At 33.8% G+C, this 24,853-nt stretch overlaps 1 protein-coding gene across 1 annotated transcript; it reads left to right on the top strand.

Annotated features, from left to right (window-relative positions):
- Positions 1-211: 211 nt before the first annotated feature.
- On the top strand, positions 212-10,469 carry LOC112755705 (uncharacterized protein At4g14100). Its single transcript, XM_025803969.2, has 2 exons — positions 212-997; positions 10,012-10,469. Exons 1-2 carry the CDS (start codon positions 532-534, stop codon positions 10,122-10,124), a joined length of 579 nt encoding a protein of 192 aa, XP_025659754.1. The 5' UTR covers positions 212-531; the 3' UTR covers positions 10,125-10,469.
- The last annotated feature ends 14,384 nt before the right edge of the window (positions 10,470-24,853 follow it).

Consider the following 24,853-nt stretch of genomic DNA (forward strand, 5'->3'; position numbering starts at 1 on the left):
AAAAAATATAAAATAAGAAACAAATTAAGAATGTAAATTAATGTTAAACTAGTTGAATTGATTTTATATTCTTTTTTAAATATTTTTGTATGGAAAAAACAAAAAAAAAACATCTAATTAGGAGAATTGATGAAATAGATGTTAAAGGTGTTAATTCTTCAAGAGCTAAATTAATAAGGTATAAATTTTATAGAGAAATTTAAAATTATCTACATTTTTATTGTTATTTGTTAGGTGTTTTTTTTGCCCATGATATTTTTTAGTTCGACATGTCAAGAACTAATTATTCGCTGTCTAAATTCCATTTAAGGGTGACCAAGGGATTGTTACATACACAAGACATAATTTGAACTTCTAATACTTACTTAAATGAATGAGTGTGTTGACTACTCGACCAATCAAGCTGTGTTCATTAGTCTATTTTTTACAACCACTCAACTCAATATGGCAGTTATCCTCAACAGCCTTTAGCTTGTTCTTCTTTAAACACAAACACAAACCATAAGGGGGGGTCGTGGGGACAAAACGGAAATGAAGCTGATCAAACTCTGCACAAATTGTCTAATACTTACCCTCCTGTGGACCAGTTTTACAAGCCCAAGCCCAATCCCAAGTCCTACACCATGGCCGGAGCAATTCCACGCGCTGCTGTACATGAACCTGAGCAGCACGCGGCTCCAACTGAGTGACCTGTGGTACGACTGGCCAAAGGGACGCAACGTGAACATATTCCAGAGACAGTTAAGTGATGTGTTGTACGACATCGAGTGGAACAATGGCACCACGTTCTACTACACTTTGGGGCCTAACGGAACCTGCAGGGTGGAGGATTTCGAGGTTGGGATTCCCAGGCCTGATTTCATGGTTGATGGTTCTGTTTATCTTGGAACCCAGGTCACTGATGGCATCCTTTGTAATGTTTGGGAGAAGATTGACTTCATTTGGTACTACGAGGATGTCCTTTCCAACATCCCTGTTCGCATGGATTTCTATGACGGTATGTGTTATTCATTCTTTTACTTTTCGTTACATTTTATTTTAGGACCAAGATAACATGCTACTATGCTAGACAATATCGACCATTAGTTAATTCAACTTCTAGATCACACATTTTAACCATTTGTGTTCAATTTAGTTCTGAAAGACCAAATTAATTAAAGATAAAAACTCAGATGCATTATCTTTATATCAAATTCGTAGTTAAAAAAAATTATTATTTATACATTATAATTAGTTACTAATATATTTATGTATAAATATATATATTATTTAATTTATTTTTAATATATATTTATATTTTAATATATATTTTATATTAATAACTGGGTTTGATAATTAATTTTAATATATATTTAGTATGGTTAAAAATAATTAAATATTAATTTAATAAATATATTAAATTATTTAATATTTTTAATTATTAATTTTATATAAAAAACAATGTAAATTTTTACTTTAATTATCGATCATGTCCCTTTTGTCTAAAAGTATGCCACGCAGATTACTAAAGAAACAATTAACTTAATTCATTTTTTAAAATGAAGAATTTAATCATTAATAAATTTTGAAGGACCAATTTTTATTGTTATTTTCAACTAGTAATAGATGATAGTTGAGACATTTTTTCTTAAACTAATTTGTTAAAGAACTGTGACTTAAAGGTGAAGCAACTCTCATCAATTTTAGTATGTAATCTTTAGATTAAAGAAAAGAGAAAGAAGGGAGAAAAAAACCATTATCAAAAAGTTTAAAATCGTCAGATTTATCGGTAAAATTTTTAAAAAAATCTAATGGTAATAATGTCATTGTCGGATGAAATTTTTTTTTTGGTGACATCGTTGGATGAAATTTGACAATGTAAATATTGCCGGTAATTATTTATTGGCGAATTTTAAGAATCCAAAGCTAATTATTGTTGGAATTTTTTTACAATAATTTCTTTTAAGATGACCATTTTTATTCATTACTATTGTTAGACAAAATTTGACGTTAAATTTGGTGCCATTTAAAATTTTTGTGCTTTAGTTATTGTCGATTTTTTTTTGAAATTTCGACGGTAATATTATGTAATAAAATAATACTAAAAAATAAATTAAAATACCGTTAAATTTATTCCATACAAAATTCAACGGTAATATTTTTCAATAAAAAAATTTTATTTAATATTTTTTAGCTATGATTATCAAAACTATAACTTGATAAAAACTAAATAATATTGTGATAACTAATATTCAAATTAAAAATTAATAAAAAATAAATATATTTAATTAAAATAAAAATTACAATATAATCCAAATGGATAATAATGTCAAACTACATAAAAAAACACTAAATCCTACGAGTCCTTGTAATTGTCGTCGTCCTCCTCCACCTGATGGTCTCGCTGTTGGTTCTGATGCGGCAGCACTATGAGTGCTAGTGTCCGTGCTAATGCAAGTGGAGATGAGGAGTCACCCCCCAACATCGTTGTCCCTGCGCGCATCTATTTATAGTAGACCGCCATCGGCTGCTGCATGCATCGTATGTGCCCCAGCTCCTATTTAAGCACATACCTCAAGGACCCCACTTCCGCATCCCAAGCATCCCTCTCTACTCTGCGTGCTAGGATATCATTGTACCTCTCCTCAGACAAATGGAGTTGGTGACTCTGATCCTATAGTGCTGGTGGCCAACGTGGAGGAAGCCTGAAGGTGGACATCCACTCTAAAGATGCAGTTCTTCTACGGCTCGGATATGGTCTGGTGCCACACGACATCAGGATCCATCACAAATATGTTCGAGGCATTGTCATCGTCTGCCGTATGCTAAGATTGCTGTGTCACGGACTCAAAGTTTTGGGTGTATAAATCCTAACACATTCAATGTGAATGTTAAGATAACTATAGATATGATAGTATGTTATATTACGTTTACCGATCTTCTCTCCCTGCTTGATCCCTCGGTGTCTTGCAAAATTTGCAAGCGGTGAGTTCTACATCCCTCTTATAATAAAATATGCAATCATTCGTGCAACAATCAATTTTTACCGAATTTACTCCTAGCTTCAAAGCAAGCTTCTTTGCCTCATAATGGTTATGAAGGATCCCAGAGGTTCCAACTAGTACTAATTCATTACAAAGGATGGCTCACTTATTAAATGAATCTTGGTTGTGGTTGACTCGGACTTAATACTCATCATTCGGACATAGGCAACTAACTTAAAGTGAACACAACCATCAATTAGCAGTTGTACGGCAGACTCTAACAGATGATAAAATATAGCCGCATCCAGGTTATGCTATTTCTCGACACTTTCCGTATCTTGAACTCAAACTGTATTAAAGACCATCTCATTGCCTCTCTACTAGTTACCCTCCCAATTCACATCTTCCATATTTGCTTCTCTAACTAAGTTGGTTAACCTTTTTTGACCGACTCTCGTCCCAATTGGCAATAGGTACAGACCGATTGATTTCCTGCTCATCAACTTCTCTGTATTCAGTCCACACCCAATACCCATTCTTGAACCCATTACAATAAAGGTGCATGGTTATATCCAAAGCTTCTAGCCACTTGATCAGCCACCACTTATAACATGGATACCTAGATACCCATTGAGACCTATAAAATTTTATGTTGAACACATACGAAACAAATTGATCAACCCCTCAAAAAACTCAAGTTTTATTCCCCTCATTTGCCATTCTCCCTATCATACATCCAAAAGTGATGATTTAGAATCATTTTACTACAAACAACCTAGAAATTTAACAAACAATACAACTTAATTATTAATTTTTTTTAGGAATTTCGGCTATAATCAACGATCTCCACCAAATGTAATTTTTATCTTTTAAATACCAAATATATCCTAAATAATTTTAACGAAATTTCGGCAGAATTTTTTCTTAATTCATATATCTTCACAAAAAAATTTCTCAATTTTCATAGTTAAAATCATTGCAAGCATATATTAAAACAAACAACTACCACATCTTTTAAATTCTTTCAGAAATTTCAGCAAAGTTTTAGCTATAATTAACGACCTCCACCGAATGTAATTTTGAACTTTTTGAAACTAAACATGTCTTAAACAATTATAACAACAATTCGGCAGAATTTTTTCTTAATTCAAGAATCTTTACCACAAAAATTTCTCAGTTTTAATAATTTAAACAACTGCAAGCATATATTAAGCAAATAAACATTCAAGCAAATATAAAATTTTAGTCATTCTAGTGCGCACCCTTTATTACTCCATAATTTTTCAGCAAACAAGAGTTTCGAAAAAGTATCATAGGCAACCTTTCCCATTTTTGTTCTAAAACTTTATCCTAAAAAAGTTAGTCTAAGTAAAGCTTAAACAATTTAACATGTCTAGAAATAGAAAACAAATTTCAGTATAACACAAACAACCACCTATATAAGCAGCACGAACAATCTATGATAACACTACACAACATTCAAACCAAAAAAAAATCTTAAAACAGACACGAAGTTAGTAAAAATTAAAACCTAATAAACAAAATTAATAAAATTTTTAAAAATACTAATAAAAATTAATGAACCCAATTATTCTAAACTAATCCAATAAGTTGTCAACCGTAAATCTACATAATTAACTACTTAACATTAATTCAAAATCTTAGTTAACACTAAATTAACTTACTTTACCTAAATTTAACCCTAAATTATTCTAACTTCAACCGTAAACTAAATTTAACCTTATCTAATAACAATTTTAATAAAATTCTAAATTAACAAAAAAACACTAATTTATCTAAATAATTACTTTAATTTATAAATTTACCTAACCTAACCTTGTTTAATTTTTAATTATACTAAATTAGTCTAACAAACAATACAATATAACCCAAATCACACATCTCATAAAAAATTTAATAAAAAATTAATAAAAATTTTAATAAAATCCTAAATTAATAAAAAAATTAAAAACTAATTTATCTAATTAATTACTTTAATTTAAAACTAACCTAACCTAACCTTATTTAATTTTCAATTAGACTAATTAATCTAACAAACGATACATTAAAATCCTAACTACACATTTCATAAAAAATTAAATAAAAGTTATAATAATGCCTTAAAATAAAAAACTGTAAAAAGAAAAATTCAATGAAAATTTACCTATGGTTGAGTGGCGGCGCGGTGGTGGGGTGGTGTAGCAGTGAATGGGGGTAAAGAGTGGAATCTGTTTGAGTGAAATAGGATTTAGGATTTTTCTCTTTTGAAAAGGTAAAAAAATGGAGAAACTGGTCACCCTCTGGCGCGGTGGATCTCGGTGGCAATGATGGTGACGCAGTGGTGACTGCCAACGGCGACAGCACAGTGATAACGGGGGTGGAAACGTGGCGAGTTGTGATCGAAAACTCCCACAACAACGATGGCTACATTCTAGAATGCGGCGACAACCAAGGAAAGGCTGCGTTGAGGAGGGTTGCAGTGGCCATCAATGTTGGCGCAATCAAATTTTCGTTCCGTGCCAAAATTTACCATCGAATTTTGGGATGAGTGATTAAATCTGACGGTAATATTTTGGCCAAGCAAATTATTATAACAATTTTATGTAAAATTTGACGAAACTGTGTACCAAAATCGGACAGTAAATTTGATGATAAATTCAATGGTCATTAACAATTTTTTTGTAATGAACTAAAGAATATAAAAAATGAGTGGAAAACAAGGAGGAGGTTTCAGATAAAAGAAAAAAAAAGAAAAAGAGAGAAATGAAATCAATTTTGAAGAAAGAGAAAAAAAACATTGTGCATTAGCTTCTTAAAATGGAAATGAACCAACTAACTACTAACTACTAAGGTGTTGTCTAATATATACTTGTTTCGTCCTGAACGAGCCGAGGTGTGTGGCTTCTTGGACTGTTACTTTGTTCTTGAGCGGAGCTATACGTCGTCCAGGGACTGCGCTGTGAATAGACCTCGGCACTCTGAAACACGAAGGCGGGAGCACCTGCAAAAAGCACTCCAACGTTCAAGTAAGTGTGTGAGTTATAAGAAGTGAAAGTAATGAATTAGAGTGAGCTCTGTAACCTGTGTGTTCATGGACTATTTGGCTTGGCTTTATAGGCGAATGGTGTGTTAATTTCGGTCCGTTTGTTCTGATATTCTTGGTGAGTGCCGTTGATGGTATCTTTGACTTGCACAGAATCGTGATCAAGTTTGTGCCGTTAAACCCGGATTATTAGGTCGGTTACATTAGTGGTATAGTTGTCGAGTTTGTTGGGGTACACGTCATAGCCTCCAAGCTTGTCTGTCTCTGTGCTTTAAGTGGCAGGCAAGCTTTGTTCAACCGGGCTTTTCTTTGTTTTTTTGTTTGGGTTGGGTTTGGGTTGTTGGGCCTAGTTTGTTTCAGTGGTAAAAGGGAGTCAAGGGATTTTCTGTCTCGCTTGGCGTGCTGCGATTAATGCGTCTCTCCTGTGTTTTCCGGGTCGGAGACCGGCCTTCAGGGCATGTAGGTGGATAGCGGGGTCCAGATTGGGTATCTCCATGGTTGCTTCTGCAAATCTGGTTAGGTAGTCTTTCAAGCTTTCTTGGGGACCTTGGCGGATGGTGCCGAGATAATCTGATCCATGCACGTATATTCGTGCTGCCGCGAAGTAGTCGATGAAGGACTTTGCCAGTTCTTCAAAGGAAGAGATTGAACCTGCAGGTAATTTTGAAAACCAAAGCAGCGCAGCGCCGTCAAGGTAAGTAGGAAAAGCTCTGCAAAGTACAGGCTCATTGTTAGGGCCATTGAAAAACATCATAGACTGAAATTTCTTAATATGAGCCCATGGGTCACCAATCCCCTTATATGGCTCGAGCAAGGAAGGTAGTGTGAAGTTCTTTGGCATCTGGTAGTTGGTGATTTCCTCCGAGAATGGGTTATCTAAGGTCAGCTTCTCTTTTGGTGGGTTGACGCTTAGAAGGTCTGCGTTGCCTTTGGCTGGTCCTTTGGAACTGTTTTCCTCATGTTTACTGGCGTTGTTTTGGGTGGACAATTCAGCGAGTCTTCAAACTTCTGCTTGTAGCTCGGCCATCTGGGCTATAAGCTCAGCCTGAGTGAGTTGGTGAACTCCGTTATCGGCCATATTGAAAGGTTGAGAAACCATGCGCAAAAGAGAAACACAATGTGCAGTATATAAGAAATAATGGGGTAAGATTTACTCTCGGACCCCACGGTGGACGCCAAATGTTTCGTCCTGAACGAGCCGAGGTGTGTGGCTTCCTGGACTGTTACTTGGTTCCTGAGCGGAGCTATACGTCGTCCAGGGACTGCGCTGTGAATAGACCTCGGCACTCTGAAACACGAAGGCGGGAGCACCTGCAAAAAGCACTCCGACGCTCAAGTAAGTGTGTGAGTTATAAGAAGTGAAAGTAATGAATTAGAGTGAGCTCTATAACCTGTGTGTTCATGGACTATTTGGCTTGGATTTATAAGCGAATGGTGTGTTAGTTTCGGTCCGTTTGTTCCGATATTCTTGGTGAGTGCCGTTGATGGTATCTTTGACTTGCACAGAATCGTGATCAAGTTTGTGCCGTTAAACCCGAATTATTAGGTCTGTTACGTTAGTGGTATAGTTGCCGAGTTTGTTGGGGTACACGTCAATACTTATAATGCAATTATAAAACTTAGAGTAAATAGTCATTTTAGCACTCGTAAAATTGTAATTTTAACAAAATGATATTCAAAAAATATTAACGATAAAATGACCCCTAAAGAATATATTATATTTGATAAAATTATCCAAACGTTAAGTCAATGGTTAATTTATTAATAATTAATTTTTTTATAAAATTACAAATTTACCCCCTCTATTATCATAATCTCATCTCCATTATCCTCATTCCTCGGCCATCATCCTATATCACTGGCCTCACTCACTGGTATCACCATCATCATCACTACCAGCACTATTACACTCCACCCACTGCTGCTATCTCTCACCAACTCTAACCTCTATCGTGAAACATCAAACTCTTAACACATTTATCTCCGCATACACCTAAAATCATCATCAACAATAACATATTAAAATCATTGAGGAGAGGAGGTAGAAATAGAGATAGAGAAAACGATTGAGGAGATTGAAACAGAGATAGAGACACAAAGAGAGCATCAAAAAAGGAGACAAAGGAGAGAGAGATGTCGCCCCTTCATCGTGCTCCATCATCGAAAGGACACCTGCTTGTCATTGCCCCTCCAACACCAGTTCTCCTCCCCTCTCCCTCTCCAGTTCTCCTGTCATCGCCTTCTCCAGTTCTCCTGTCATCCCTTGCTCGAATCTGACGTCGCCGTCGAGAACCGACGCCGCTAGTCACTGCGACACCTAGCAACTTCCTCTAGACTCTGGATTATGGCGCCGCCAAAAACATCTAGCAACTCTTTCCTTCCTTTGAACACTCTAGTAAAGAAGAAAAAAATATATAAAACAAAAGAAGTAAAATCCCTAATTTCCATTCTTAGAAGTCAGAATTTATCTTTATCACATCTCACAAATTAGTTTGATTTGTGTGTAAGAGAGAGAGAGCGCGCGCGCTTGAGGAGGATGGAGTTGAGGCAGTGAAAAACTAAAAAACTGAATTGGTTATCATGATGGTAGTGGAAGTGGGGGTGACAAGAACAAAAAGAGGAGGTACTGTTACACATATTTGGAATAGGGATAGTGGGCGAATGAAGGGAGATAATAGTAAGTAGGGGTGGCAAAACGGGTCGAATCCGTCAAACTCGTTAAAAAGGGTGGGTTGGACTATGATTTGAAACCTGCCAAATAAAAAAAATCTGTCAAACTCACACCACCCAAATTTGCGAATTTTTGGCGGGTCAGGTTGGCCCGTCGGACCAAAGGCTTTTATTTTATTTTTTATTAAATACAAGAGCAATTATTGCTACAAAATTAATAATTATATAATTTTCAAATACTTTTTTTGTTTTTATTCTTCTTTTAGTTATTAACTTTATTTATTTTATTTTACAATTTTGTATATATATTCAAATTATGTGACTTATTTTTTAAAATAAAGATGGTTCTATTGACAAATATTATTTTAAACAATTTTATTGAAGTTAAAAATTAAAAAAAAATAGTAAAAAATCATATTATAATTTGACTATTTTTTATTTGTATTTAAAATTTTAATTATTTTTTAATTAATTTTAATAAATTTTATTTTTCAAAAAAAAAATCAAACGGGCTAATCCGCCGGCTCGCCAATCCGCCATAAAGCAGGCGCGGACTAGCATTTTGAACCTATTTTAATTGGCTGGGCGGGCCGGCCTGTCCCGTTTGTGGCGTGGGCCTAGGCGGAGAGGGGCGGTTTAGGCGGACCGGCTCGCCACCCCTAATGCTAATAGTAAGTAATGGTGATCGAAGAATGTATGGATAAATTTGTAATTTTATAAGAAAAGATAAAGATAAATTAATATTTTTATGTAAATTTTACCAATTGACTAAATAAATTAATCATTGACTTAACGTTTGAATCAGTTTGTCGCAAAAAATATAATTTTTGAAAAAAAAATTCTCAAAAGTGACAATGTTAGTAAAATAATAAGGTGGTACTTTAATTACTTTTGAATTTGTAATATTTATTATTTGTAAGTTTTACTATTTTAATTTTCAAAGGTGATTAATAGTATATTTTTTCTAAAGTGACTATACTTTTAGAGAAAATCGGATCCATTTTTAAAGGTTATTTACTTATTTTATTATTAATATTTTTTAGATATCATTTTGTCAATCAAAATTTTTGGATGTTAAAATAATTATTTACTCTAAAGTTTATTTGATGCATAAGTTATGGGTCAAAACTCTAACAAACTAACAAACTAGCTCAACTAACTTAATTTATCATAATTGACTCTCAACTAAGTGTGCAGTAGCTACTAGCTATTAATCATGTAACATAATGAATACAATATATATTAAGATTTTAAGTATTATCTTTATATTAAGAATATTTCCATGATAATAAAATGAGCCTAGTTATAATTGGCGGTGTTGACGTCGTTTTTCAGGAATATCGATACACGTGATGACGTTTGAGGTTGGTGCTGTTTTGCCGGATTCATCGGTGACCCAGGCACCCGTGTATTGTTTCAATCAAGGCCTGCAGGCATCTCCGCTATAGCTAGTACATGCACGGTGCCAACACGTGATATTCACTATCATGCGTTGCTGTTTTTTCTTCTAATGATTTTATATTGTATGTCAATGCTGTTTCTTTTTTCTAAAATATAAATAAGAGGTAAAAAAAAATGGTAGGAACTCATGTCAAGTCGACTTCACATGAAATTGATACTTGAAAATTATTGGATGAAAATTTAGTCAAATCAGTCAAATCATCTAACAGTTTTTAAATATCAACTTTACGTGAAGTCGACTTTACCTGAATTTTCACCTAAAAAAAATAAAGGGATAGATAGATGTAAATATTTGATCTCTATTTTTAAAAAGAAAAAACTGTTCAAATAAATATCTAAATTCATTATTTTTATATTTTTATTTCGGAGACAATGTCTAAATATAAATAGACATGACTCTTGGTTAGTGTTACTTCACTTACCTCCAAAGTTTTACCGTTAACAAAACACTATCCATAAAAATATGAAAAATATAGGTAAATAACTTTTAATTATTCAATTTTAAATAATTATAATTAATAATTAATAATTTTATATTTTTAAAAAAATAAAATTTAAATAATTATTAATTAATAATAATTAATTAATATAAAATACAATTTAAAAATAGTTGTTAATTTATTGTGGATTATATTTTTGTTAATTATCTAATGAAATTATAAAAATATATATAAAAAATCATGACGTATAACTTATGCGATATGCTAACTACACCGAGCAATGAATAACTTCGTTTTAGGTAGCGTTTATTTTTAAAAACTGAAATTTGAGAATTAGAATTTAGTATTATATTTATTGGTTAGATATTGAATATAAAATTTTATTTTTTAAATATTTTTAAAAAATAAAAATATAAAATATTAAGATTTTAAAAAATAAAAATAAAAATTTTAATTTTTTTAAATATTCTCATTTAAATTTATCTTTTAATTTTTATAGTTATCTTAAATTAAATATAATATCAAAATATAACTCAATTTAATACATTTTATATCAAATATAATACTAAAACTTAATTTTATCTCTATTTTTTAATTTTTATTTTTCAATCTCAATCTCCATCTCAATTTTCCTTTTAAACATAGTTTATACTATAAGAAACGTTTCAAAGGTACCATATAGTCATTAGAGGCATGGTGATTAATTATGCTATAGAAAATAGTTAATTAGAGCAGTCCACATGTACACTAAAAATTTTAATTTGAATGGAGTAACTCTCCAAAGTTGTCTTCGACAACCACATCATACGCTAAAATCATTTATAAAATTTCAATTACACTCATTATATTTCTAATATTAGTAAAATTATATCACGTTAATCTCTAACTCTTTTTCTATTAATGATACGTTTAGACAGTGTCAAAATTTGAAACAAAATTTTGGGAGCAAAAATTTAACATAAAAATTTAATAATAATATTTAGGAATAAATATTATTTTGATTTCTAACGTTGAGGGTCAGAATCAAAATTATCCCCAACGTAATTTTGGATTTAAAATCATCCTTAATATATTTTTTCGTATTAAAATCGTCCTTTTAATTTTTCTGGACAAAAATGTCCTTTACTACCATCAACACCTATACCTTCACCATCACCGCCACTTTTATTCCCACCATCACCACCAGCACCTTTACCTCCACCACTATTATCTTTACTCCCACCACTACTACTAGCACCTTTACCTCCACCACCAAGAAAAACAACATCAATAAAATCAACACAAATTCAACAAATCTAGAAATCAGAAATTCAACAAATCAACCCAAATTCAACAAATCCAGAAATGAGAAATTCAACAAATCAACCCAAATTCAACAACCAAATCAAAAAACAACAAATCAAAATTAGAAGCAGAAGCAGTCACACAAACAAAAGCAGAGGCAGTCATAGAATCAGAAATAGAAACTCAAATAGAAGCAGATGCAGAAGAAGAAGATGCAGATGCAGAAGCCGTAGCTGCAGAAGCAGATGCAGCAGAAGAAGCAGAAGAAGCAGATATAAAACCACCGGTGCTTGGCCACCCATCAGCAGCGGCGGCGACGCATTCCACCCTCGGATCCCTCTCTCTCCTCGGCCACCCATCACCCGCGGACCGGTGACGGAGCGTGCGCGGACCAGCTCAGCCTCGGATCCCTCTCTCTCTCTCTCTCCTTTGCGCGCCGCCCTCCTCGTGTTGGGCTCTTCTTCCCGGCGACGCACTCCACGGCGGCAGAAGCATGCATGAACGGTCCTCCCCTCCACCAACGCTCCCTCTCTCTTTCCCCTTTTCTCTTCTCCCCCGTCGAAGCCCCTCTCCTTTTTTCTTTCTTCCGGCGACGGCGACGGCAGCTTCAAGCTTCGCCGGCACCGTCCCCTCCCCCCTTCCCCCTCTTCCTTTTCCCTTTCCCCTCTCCCTCCCCTCCCCCCGTCGCGTTTCCTTTCGCCCCCCCCCCCCCCCAAAAAAAAGTATTTCCTTCTCCCCCCAAACGCGTTCTTTTCTTTTTTTTAATTTTATAATTTTTTTATTAAAGTAGGGATATTTTAGGAATTAAATTAAAAATTTTATTAAAAAGAACGATTTTAATACAAAAAATACGTTAAGGATGATTTTAAATCCAAAATTACGTTGGGGACGGTTTCGATTCTGACCCTCAACGTTAGGAACCAAAACATTACTTATCCCTAATATTTATATCAAATAAAATTTATAAATATAATTATTCTTTAAGTTTGTTACTAATAAGATAATAAATAAATAATTCTACAAGATAGAGGATAATTGTCAAAATACTTTTAATATAAACTCCATTTAAGATAAACTCGTCTAACCTCATCTCTCTGGTTTGGGTGATATTGCCAAATTTAAAACCGTTTTTCAGGGTCTCATTCCAAAGAATTAAGGTCAAACTCATCAGATGCAACTCTTTGAATTTTTTAAAGTTGTATCTCAATTTCTTCGTAATTCATTAAAGTAGAAGAACTATTTCCAAGTGTTGATATTGTAGAAGTTATATGTTCTCCTTCTTAAATATTAGACTTCCTCGTAAAAAATACATCAATTCTTTGATTTTTCATCATTATTTATTTTGTTAGATGATTTTTTTTATTCTTATCTCTTTTTGTTAGATAACTTTTTATATTTGATTTGATTGTTAGATAATATTTTTTTATTCTTATCTTTTTTTTGTTAGATAACTTTTTTGATATGATTTGATTTTATCTTTTAATTTTAATGTGTTGTGAAGCCAACAAAGACTCACTTTAAAACTAAAAATTATTATGCAATAAAAGTATGAGATAGAGATTGAACCTAGTTATTCTAAATTATAGTAAAATATTTAAGCAAACTCAATTACTCTTTATTGTTTGAAGAACTACTACTAATTTTTTTATAAAAAATTTGGGGGGCCATGGCCCCATTGCCCTAATAAAGCTCCGCCTCTGCGTTTAGGGACAGATCCACAATCAATAATAAAGAGACATTTGTTTCCACAAATTCTTTTTAAAAAAACTAATATATATATATATATATATATATATATATATATATATATATATATATATATATATATACCACTTGTTATATTTATTAATATTGTAAGTGTGAGATATAGTGTATGAAATTAGTTTCATATTAAAAAAAATAAGAAAGAGTGGGGAGTTTATAAGATGAAAGACACATTAACTTATTACCTAAAGGTTTTGAGTTAAATGTGGTGTCTTCTCATTTTATGTTCTCTCACTTGATTCTTCTCTAAAATCTTTCCAGTGGTTGAGAGTTTCTCACGATGGCTCAACAATATTATATTTGTCCTAAAATAAAACATAAATAATTTTTTTATGTTTTATGTTAAAATAATATTTTGTTAAACTTAACATATAATAATAATTATATTGTTAAATTTAATTTAGTATAAAAATAAATAAATAAACTCAAAAAATAATTTATATTATCTAATGAATTAATAATTAAATTAAAATTTAAAATTTTAATTAAATACAACTTAAATTATTAGTATTTTTTAAAAATTATTTAAGATAAAAAAACATATTATTTATATATTAATATACTGTAATTATTTTGATTAAAAAATTTATTTATATCATAAAGGCTGTAATAAGTAGATTTGATAATTAAATATGAGATAATAAAAAATAAAATAATTGTTTAAGAATAAATATAAAAAAATAATATTTAGTCATGTTAAAAATAAAAAGAAAGACATTATAAATTACTTTTTTTGTTATTTTAAATTTTATAATGTGCGTATAAAATTATATTTTTATTATTTTAAATATTATAATAAGTGATTGTGTGTATATTTCTAGTTCTTATCAATATGTATAGATAGTTCTAATTTAATATTTTAAATATATCTAAACTAATTTAGATTTGTCAAGTGATCAGCTTAGTCTTTCGCTTAAGTAAGTATTGGGAGTTTGAATTCCGTCTCGTATGTGTAGCAACTCATTGTCGGCCAATTGCAGACTCATAAATGGAACTCAAATTCACGATGAATTAGTCCTTAATTTGTTAGGTATTGTGGGAAGCCAACAAAAATATTTATATATATCTAAATTTTATTATATTTTTGTCTCCACTGCTAATTTTTTTTGGGTTTATCACTGGATGAACTGACGTGGCCTTTTAGTGACATGTGTCACCTGGTCACGTGTAGCGATATAAGGTTATTAGTGACACATATAGCATGTTGACGTGGATGTTATGTCATGTGCTATAACACTATTTTATGATATGTCACATATTATTCGTCCACATGTTATCTACGATATCATCATTGTAGATATATTAAATTGATCCCTAATTTTGTACTAAGAAACTCATTTTAGTCCTTAAAATTGAATGTTGTACACTAAATTAGTCTCTTCATTAGTTTTTCCTCATTTTTTTATAAATTTAAATTTTTTTAATATTTTTTTAAAACACTAATTTTAGTTATATTTTTCACAAGTTATTTAAATACAAATATTTTTATAAATTTTAAAATTTAGTTTTAATCGTATAATTTTTTTCATAATAATTTAATACTGACAAATTTTGTAATTATATTATTTAATAAAAAATTTATATGATTGATTAAAAATATATTTTTTTATTTTAGTCTAAAAAACTTGTATTTCATAAGAATAAAAAAATTAAAAACAATGTGTATGTTAATTCTTAATTTTTTTGTTATAAACAATGTTATGAAAACCGGTTCGAATCGATTGAATCGAAAATCGATGAAAATTACTAGGGGTGTCAATAATTTCCAGGAGGCTGGAATCTCTGCGGGGACTGCTCCGAATGGGGCCCCAATGGTGGAGAATTTTTTCCGTAGGGATGGGGATAGGGAGCGAAATTCTCCCGAGACAGGCGCGGGGACCCGAGCGGGAATCCCCGCCCCATCCCCAATAATTCCCCGAATTTTTGAACTTACTTAATAACCCTTACTTTATTTCTAATATAGGTTTTTTTTAGTAATTCACTCATTGAAAAACACTAACCCTATTGCTCAAGATTTTATTTTATGGACTATGATTTGTTATGTTATATTTCTAAATTTATAATCTTGGATACGATATATTTGTGTGTTTGTAATAATATTTTGTAGTTTGTTTTTTGATTTTTTTGATATTTTTTATTATAATTTCCATATAAATATTAAACATAGGGACATGGGGAACGCGGGGAATGCAGAGAACGGGGATGGGGACAATTATTCCCCGCGGGAACGGGGATTAATACTGGGGGCGGGGACGGGGAGTAGGGAGGCATCCCCGCCCCGCCCCGCCCCGCCCTATTGACATCCCTAAAAATTACAGTTCAGTTATATTTTAAAACCGCAAAAAATAAAAATCGAAGTTGAACTGCTGAACGGCCAGCAACCGGTTGATCGAACCGAACTGGAACCCGGCCGGTTCTCTTATTTTGCCCAAAAAAGCGAAAACGCAGCCGTTTAGCATTACGATCCACTAACCAGTAACCTCCCCAACCCTTACCAACCCTCACTCACTCCAGGTCTCCAACGGCGCAGCAGCAGCAGCACACACTCCCTCCCTCGTCCCTCTCATCACCCTCGAGCTGGTCGTTCCTCTCAATGCCGGCGAGATCAGTCCCTCCCTTTTCATTCAGCCGCTGGACTGGTCCTGACGCCGTCGCAAGTTGGGGCTTCGAAGCTCACTCGGTCCCTCACTCCTGCTCGTGTAGCTAACGTCTCAGACTCTCAGCAGTGGAAGCACAGTCGCCGGGCTCGCCTCCTGTCTCCGTCGCGAAGCTCTCTTCCACCGTCGCCGGCACCATCTCTGTTCCTGCCTCCGTCGCCACCTCTATTCTATGCTTCATTGCCAGGTATTTTTATTTTAACAATAATTATTAAATAATCTGTGAACTTGTTATGGGGTAAATAATTGTTAATTAATCTGTGAATTACTAGGTTGAATAATTATAAAGGAGAAGAGAAGAGAACCAGAATCTCCACGGTGCTCTCTTATTCGGCTTCTTCTTGTTCGTTGTTCCGAAAGTCCAAAGAAAGAAGAAGCGGCAAAACGAAACGATGTCGTACAACGACGTTGAGATCGAGGACATGGAGTGGAACGCGGAGCTTCAAGCGTACACGTACCCTTGCCCCTGCGGCGACCTCTTTCAGATCACCAAGGACGATTTGAAGCTTGGCGAGGAAATCGCTCGCTGCCCTAGCTGCTCCCTCTACATCACCGTCATCTACAACATCGAAGATTTCTCCGATCACAATCGCAACAACAAATCTCTCCAACCTTCTGTTTTACTCAAATTTTTGTTCCATTGTTAACAACAAATAAATCAACAATTTTCGAGTTTTGTTTCACAATCTTAATTTAAGGAGCGGAAACGACTCCTTTTGTGGATGTCTCAAGGTCTCAATTGTAGTTTCGAAAGTAAAATTAAAGATGAAAAGAAAACATGCAAGGTGCGGAGGCAAAGTAAAATGCAAAAATTAAAGCAAATAAGAAATTAAAAAGAAGATGAAGAAAGAAACATGAAGGTAAAAGAGAAAAAGACGTAAAGTAGAGGAATTTTATTAATAAAAACTGGAAAAAAGCAAAGTACAAGTGTTTGAGTTCAGAGGAATTACTTAAGATTCCTAATTTTACTCTGTGATGCCAAGGGGCTGAGAGCGTTTTTTGGGTTTCTAAGTGTTTTCCAAGAAGAACTGAACTGATTATAATATTTTCCTAAAACCCTATTTATAGACTAGCCTAATATCAGCTAACAGTTACCATTTGTACACCACTTGCAAAAAATTTGAATTTCTTGTAACTGTTTCCGCACTTCTTGCTTGATGTTAATTTCAAAATTTAAATAAATAACCAACTATCAAATTATCTAATTTAATTTAAAATAGATATAAATATTATATATAGGAATATTACCAAATAACTAATTATTTTTTTTTATAATTTTCTTATAAGAATTATATTTTGTCTAACATAATGCCCCAAAATTTTTCACTTGAAGTCATACAGGGATTGAAAGTGAAAAAATTTTGTTGTTTATAATAATAAGAAAAGTATATACAAACGTATGCTTATTTATTTATTTATTTATTTATCTTCTTGTTTTTTTTAGTATATAAATGATAACAATAAATGTTGATAAGGATGAAATTTTGAAACACCATTTAGAAAGTACACAAGATTACTGTACTCTTTTTCTTTTTCTTTGTTATTTTGTTTATTTATTTAAATTGGCTAAACAAAAAGTAAAATCACTCAGTCCTCTTATCTTCTTGTGGTACATGTGAGAAAGATAATACGCTAGTGTTAAACTTTTTCTTCAACTCTGTATCCCCACGTACTCTCCCAAATTTTATCTATTATGATTGGCTTTCTCTGTTCACAAGGGTTTGATTATACCTAATTTTTTCAATATTTCAGGTAAGGTTTTACTGCTAGCTCCATCTTTATCTTTTCTTTTCCATTAATGATTGTGAAGAACCTTAACCCCAAAAATGGCATGCAAAGTATCCCTTGTATTATTTATGAGTACTCGAATCTTACTCTAAAGAACATTCTTTTTTTTACAGCTTGTTTGTTGATCGTTGACAACCTCAGCATCCAATACTTGAATTTTTCAATCTGCATTATTATGGCAACCTCAAGCAACCATTTGTCAACAATTCTTCCTTCTTCATCTAACGTGGCCACTTGCGATAAGCATGTTGTCAAGAATGGCAAGGATTTTGCTCCTGAACCAAAGGCCTCGAAATCAAAATTATGGGAATCTCAGGTGCTACTCCCTTTGACCATTGACGGTGTAGACTCAGCTTTTGTTGGCCCTATTGTCTCTCTTAAAGAAGCAAACGGGATAAAAAGTGTTTTTCCTGGTCACCCTCAAAGAAAACTTGTTGCTTTTCAAGACTCCATTCCTATTGGATACTTCGACTCCAACAATAGACTATTCAGAAATTCTCCAAAGACCAACATTGGAGGTTACCATGCTTGGTTGGGTAGGGTTGAAACTGAGAAGAAGACCTTGTGGAAAGAAATTGGGATATATGACCTAATTCAGCTTAGTAAAAATTCCTACACTGTTAATTCAGGATTAATGGGAGGTGCATTGTACTTCTGGGACGAGACTTATCATACGTTTCACACCCTTTACGGTATGATTACTCCTACTCTTCTGGATGTGGCTGCAATAACTGGCCTACCTCCCTTGGGAGAGGAAATTTTAACCACTACCCAGTCAACCACAGGCGCTAAGTATGCCATTGACATTTCTTCCACTACCTACCAGAGTTTCATTTTTAATAACAGAGGTCGAGATGGAGAACCTGTTTCTGATAATGAGCACATGGCCTTTCTTATCTATTGGTTGAGTGGCGTTGTTTTCTGTGCCATAAGTATTCAAGTTGAAATCACCTATGTCCCATTGGCCGTTATGTTAGCTGAAGGTAAGAGATTGTGTTTGGCCAAATTGTTCCTGGCTCGACTATATCTCACTCTAGATTGGATCACAGCCCATATGAGGGAGAAGAAAAGAATCACTAATGTTGACGGTCCCATTTGGTTTTTTCAGTTGTGGCTGTCCGCTATTTTTGAATCTGAACTACAACCACGTTCGACCCAAAAAGGTCCTACATATTCTGCAATTGCCGGACACTGCTTGCTCAATTTAGTCTTTCCTGATAAGTTGATGCCCTCACATGATAAGATGAAACACTTTTTCCGTGCTTTTTATCACTTGCCAGAGAAAGACCACAACATCAATTTGACTCCTTTTACTAATTATCAAATTGGTCCGGAATGGTTGACACAATCGCTTACCCCAGCTAAGGTTACACAAAAAGAAAGCATCACTATTTGGTCACAGTTCTTAACTCCCCAATTATTTTTTGCTGGATTCCCGGGTGAGGATGACCTAAGAACAGCGGTCTATATGCCAAATGTCGTCTCAAGACAATTTGGGTTAGCTCAAGCCATTCCATCTCCTTACCATCATCAAGAGTCACAATCTTTGCATGACAAAGCTATTTCACTAGAAGATCTGCTGCGCATTCAGAAAGATAATGTTGCGCGGAGGAATAAATTCCACTTGTTCCCTTTCAAGCCTTGTCCGTTGACCATGTATTCATTCTTTTCTTGGTGGAAAAACTATTACTCCTCTATTGAAGTTGCTTTCAGTACTTGCTGTCAAAGGATGACCACTGTTCTTGTAATGCAACAAGTGAGAAGAGCAAAAAAGGGTAATTACCACTAAACTATTTGCTCATTTTATTATTATTATTAGTTAGGGTAATTTTCTCTATTAGTAACATGTCCTCTCTGTGTTGTTGCTATTAATTTTCTTCATGCACAATGTCTTCTAAGGCTATCACAATGGCACCTGTTTTAATTATTTTTTCATTATTATTATATATTTTTTTTATTATTACAGAGAACACAACTACCCCACTTGCCGCAAATCCTCTTTTGAGAAAGTCTTCTAGTAAGCTTGTAGGAAAAAAGAAATGCAATTTTAATTGTTCAAACTGCCGGGTAAAAAGAAGACTTGAACCAATTGAAGTTTCAATATCTTCAAGTAGTAATGATAAGAATGACACATCAAATACATCCAATGACAATCTTGATGGATTGGTAATCTCTCAACACAATGAAAGGGACAACGAGAACACCTCGTCAAGTGATAAATCAGTCAGTAAATTCTCTTCAGAAGAAGATGTCAATGTTCTTAGCCCCAGTGACCGGCTTGCTTCTCAGGTATTTTTATATATTTTCACGTCTTCCATATTGAAATAACATCATCTTAAAGAACTTACATGGTGATGATACTTCTCATGCTGAGTCCCCTTTTTATTACCTTTGTCCTCATTTCACTTTTTGATTTAGGTTACTGTGACTCCTACCATTTTTTTGATCGTGCTTAATACTGAAAATATGATGGCTGCCACATCTAATAAGCCTATACCCAAAACCAATGCAAATAAGGTATGACATGTCATTTAGCCTTATGGTTGGTATCTCTTCCTTGTATCTTCTTTATTTTTATGTTAACATTTGCTTTTGTATTTTTTGTCTAGCTTCAAAATTCTGAAATCCCCCCAAGTGAGCGGTCAGAAAAATAAATACCCATCACTTTCATCCATGCTCAGACCCCTAATGTGGTGAATGATTTATTGGCTGATTTAGAAACTCTAAATGAAGCATATGCATGTAGCATGAATACACAGAAGGCCATAGTTGAATCTTGTTCTACCATTCAAATTCACCCTTCAACAGAGCAGCCCCATACTACACCTCCCACAACCAAGATTGTTGACAATTCCATCCTGCTTCCATTAAGCCAACAACTCAGTGTCATTCTATCCAAACCTGTTTTGACACTTGCTATAGATCCGCAGTTTAAGGCTCAGATTTCTGTTATTATTCAAACTTTTTCAACTACACCACATCCTGAGACTATTGATCTTTTGTTGGCTCACTTGCGAAAGGTTTATGAGGATCTTTATGCCAAATTTCCAGATTCTCAGGCAGCCATCTCATCGTGTCAACAATTAACTGAATCTCTTTCTAAATTGAAACAAGACACCTCCTCTTTTGAGGCTTTCAAAGCTACCCTGGCTGCCCATATTACAAAAGCTAAAGATCGGGCTCATGAGCTATCTGAGGAGATTCGAGACTTAGAACAACAGCTGACTGTCAAGAGAGGAGCAAAAAGTAGGTTGGATGCTGCTTTGATAAAGAATGAGGCTCAATTTGCCAAAGCAAGTAGCATGCTTGACAGTAGCAATGCAGCCTTACAGTCACTTGAAGAGAAGATGCCCTCCTCACAGGAAGCTGCCAAAGAAGTCAGGAACTTCCAAACCGCTCTCCAAGCTGAAGTTATTCGCTTGAAGGAGATCTTTGAAACCTACTCTTGCATTTCGTATGTGAACCTTTGTGATTTTAATATGTGTCTGCAATCTTCACTTTTTGAACTTTTAGAATTTTGTTTATTATTCGCTCTTTTGAATGCACTCTATCCTTATTTTGGAGATTGGACACTTGCCATATTTTTTTTCTTTGGACACTTCAACTAGATATTTTCGTGTCCTTAAACATGTGGAATGTTTATCTCATGTATGCCTGGCCTATATATCTTTAAATATTTTCCATTTATTGAAGGAATTCTTCTTCCTGATCCGATTTCAATAATCTTATAGCCATTTTCAGAATAAACTTTGTCAACTACATAAGGTCCTTCCCAAGTTGGAGACCACTTACCATAAGTTTTTTACTTTTTTTCTATAGGAAAAATTGTTTTCCACACTAAATCTCCAACTGCAAATGTCTTTGCTTTAACACGACGGTTGTATGATTTTGACATAATCTCTTTTTGTCGAATCACCCGCTCTAAAGCTCTCAACCTTTCGTCATCTAGTTCATTGAGCTCATCATGCAAAGAATTCCAATAATCTACTACTGGTATCTCGTCTTGTCTAGCCACCCTTACACTTTGCAGATTAATATCAATTGGCAACAACGCATCATGACCGTAAACTAACTTATACGGGGTGGTTCCAATAGAACCTCTTGGAGAATTTTGGTAAGCCCAAAGAACTTGACGGAGAGTTTGGTGCCAATTTTTTGGCTGCCTTTCAATGTGTTTTTTAATTAATGCAATCAAAATTTTATTCGCTGCCTCCACTTGTCCATTGGCTTGGGCATAATATGGTGTAGAAGAAAGCATTTTTATATCCCTAGATTTGGCATATTCCATGACCTTTTTTCCAATAAACATGGTTCCTTGATCAGTGGTAATAGACTGAGGAATTCCAAACCTATGCACAATATGCTTCTCAACAAAATCTATTATTTCATTGTGAGTCACCTCCCTCAGAGGGATAGTCTCTACCCATTTAGAAAATTAATCAACACCAACCAAAATGAACTTATGACCTTTAGAAGAAGGTGGGTGAATCTGTCCGATAAGATCTAGAGCCCAACCTCTAAATGACCATGGCTTAATTATAACATGCAGTTCTGACGCTGGAATATGTTGAAGGCTTCCATGTTTTTGGCATTCTTCACAGGACCTGGCATAATTTATACAATCTCTTTGAATAGTTGGCCAATGCAATCTTCTCCTATTTATCACCCATTTCATTTTTTCCCTGATTGATGGGCACCACAAATTCCCTCATGCATTATACGCTTCTTTTTCTCCCAAACATATCAAGAGGTTTCCATCAACAGATTTCTTAAACAAGACATTACTTATTAGAACATAACTTTGAGCCTTATATTTAAGTTTTCTATCGACACTAAGACTTGAATTTTTTAAATATTTTACAATTGGTACTCTCCAATCTTTTGGGTCTAGTTTTTCTAATGACAACACTTTTCTTTCTCTCAAATGCATAAATATGTCCTTTATCCTTACCAATTTTTCTAGTGTTGAGGGCTTGATCTTATATCTTGAAGCAATTTGAACTAATTCATTTGCTTCTTGATTTAACTTCCTTGGAACATGCCTTACAATGACATTATCAAATTTACTCAACAACTCTGTAGCCACATCGAAATACTTTCTTAAATTTTCACTAACACATCTATATTCAAGTGATACTTGACGGACTACAAGCTGTGAATCTCCAAAAATTTCCACATTTTTAACTCCTCTTTCTAATAATAATTCTAGTCCCATTATTAATGCTTCATACTCTGCCTCATTGTTGGAACATGAATAATTTAATTCAAAGAGGAATTTGCTTGGCTCGCCACTTGGAGAAATAATTAAAATTCCTATACCAACACCACCCTTATGGCATGAACCATCAAAATATAATTTCCAAGGCACCAAACCAATGAAACTCAGTAAACTCTCATCAATGTCAATACAAGGATGATCAACCAGGAAATCAGCTAGAACCTGACCCTTAATGGCTCTTGCAGGAACAAAATGTAAAGAAAATTCTGTTAAGGCCAGCATCCATTTTCCTAGTCTACCATGCAATATTGGAGAAGACAACATATATTTAAGAACATCAAACTTAGAAATTACATAAACATTCCTAGGAATTAGATAGTACTTAAGTTTTAAACAAGAAAAATATAAAGCTAAACAAAGTTTCTCAATTGGAGAATAACGGCTCTCAACATCATTTAGCACACGACTTAGATAATAAATCACTCTCTCGTTGCCATTCTCATCTTCTTGAGTCAGTATTCCACCAATTGTTACTTCAGAAGCTGACACGTAAAGTTTTAAAGGTGCTCCGTGCCTTGGAGGTGTCATAATAGGAGGATTAGTCAAATACTGCTTGATGTTGTCAAAAGCTTCTTGATGCTTTGTTTTCCATTGGAACTCTTCCTCTTTTTTCAACTTGATCAGATGCGCAAAAACCTTGGTTTTTCCTGAAAAATTGGAAATGAACCTTCTGAGGTAATTGACCTTCCCTAAAAATACTTGTAGTTGCTTTTTGTTTGCTGGAGGGGGAGCCTCTAAGATAGCCTTTGCCTTATTTTTGTCAATTTTAATCCCTTTTTTCTGTACCAAGAAACCAAGAAAATTTCCTGCACTCACACCAAAAGCACATTTTAAGGGATTCATTTTCAACTTATGCTTTCTCATTCTTTCAAATGCTTTTTTTAAGTTTTCTAGATGCTCTTTTTTAGCATTTGATTTGACAACCACATCATCAACATAAATTTCTATAAAATTTCCAATAAAGTCATAAAAAATTTTATTTATCGCCCTTTGATAAGTTGCACCAGCATTTTTTAGCCCAAATGGCATCACAATCCATTCAAAAGTTCCTAAAGCACCTGGACACCTAAATGCTGTTTTTGACACATCTTCTTCAGCTATGTATATTTGATTATAACCTGAATATCCATCCATAAAACTTAACATTTCATGACCAGCAGTAGAATCTATCAACATATCAGCTATAGGCATTGTATATTCATCTTTTGGTGTTGCAGAATTTAAATCTTTAAAATCAATGCAAACCCTTAATTTTTCATTCTTTTTCATGACAGGGACAATATTAGAAATTCAGTTGACATACCTTGCTGTTCTTATAAACTTAGCCTTAAGAAGTCTTTCAATCTCTTCTTTAATCTTCTGCACGACTTCAGGAGCAAATCTCCTTGGTGGCTGCTTGACAGGTTTAACATTGGCTTTCAATGGCAATTGATGTTCTACTAATTCACGACTCAAGCCTGGCATCTCTGCATAATCCCATGCAAAACAGTCGCAATATTCCTTCA

Source organism: Arachis hypogaea, chromosome 6 (genome assembly GCF_003086295.3).
Source record: "Arachis hypogaea cultivar Tifrunner chromosome 6, arahy.Tifrunner.gnm2.J5K5, whole genome shotgun sequence".
In the NCBI taxonomy this organism is placed as follows: Eukaryota; Viridiplantae; Streptophyta; class Magnoliopsida; order Fabales; family Fabaceae; genus Arachis; species Arachis hypogaea.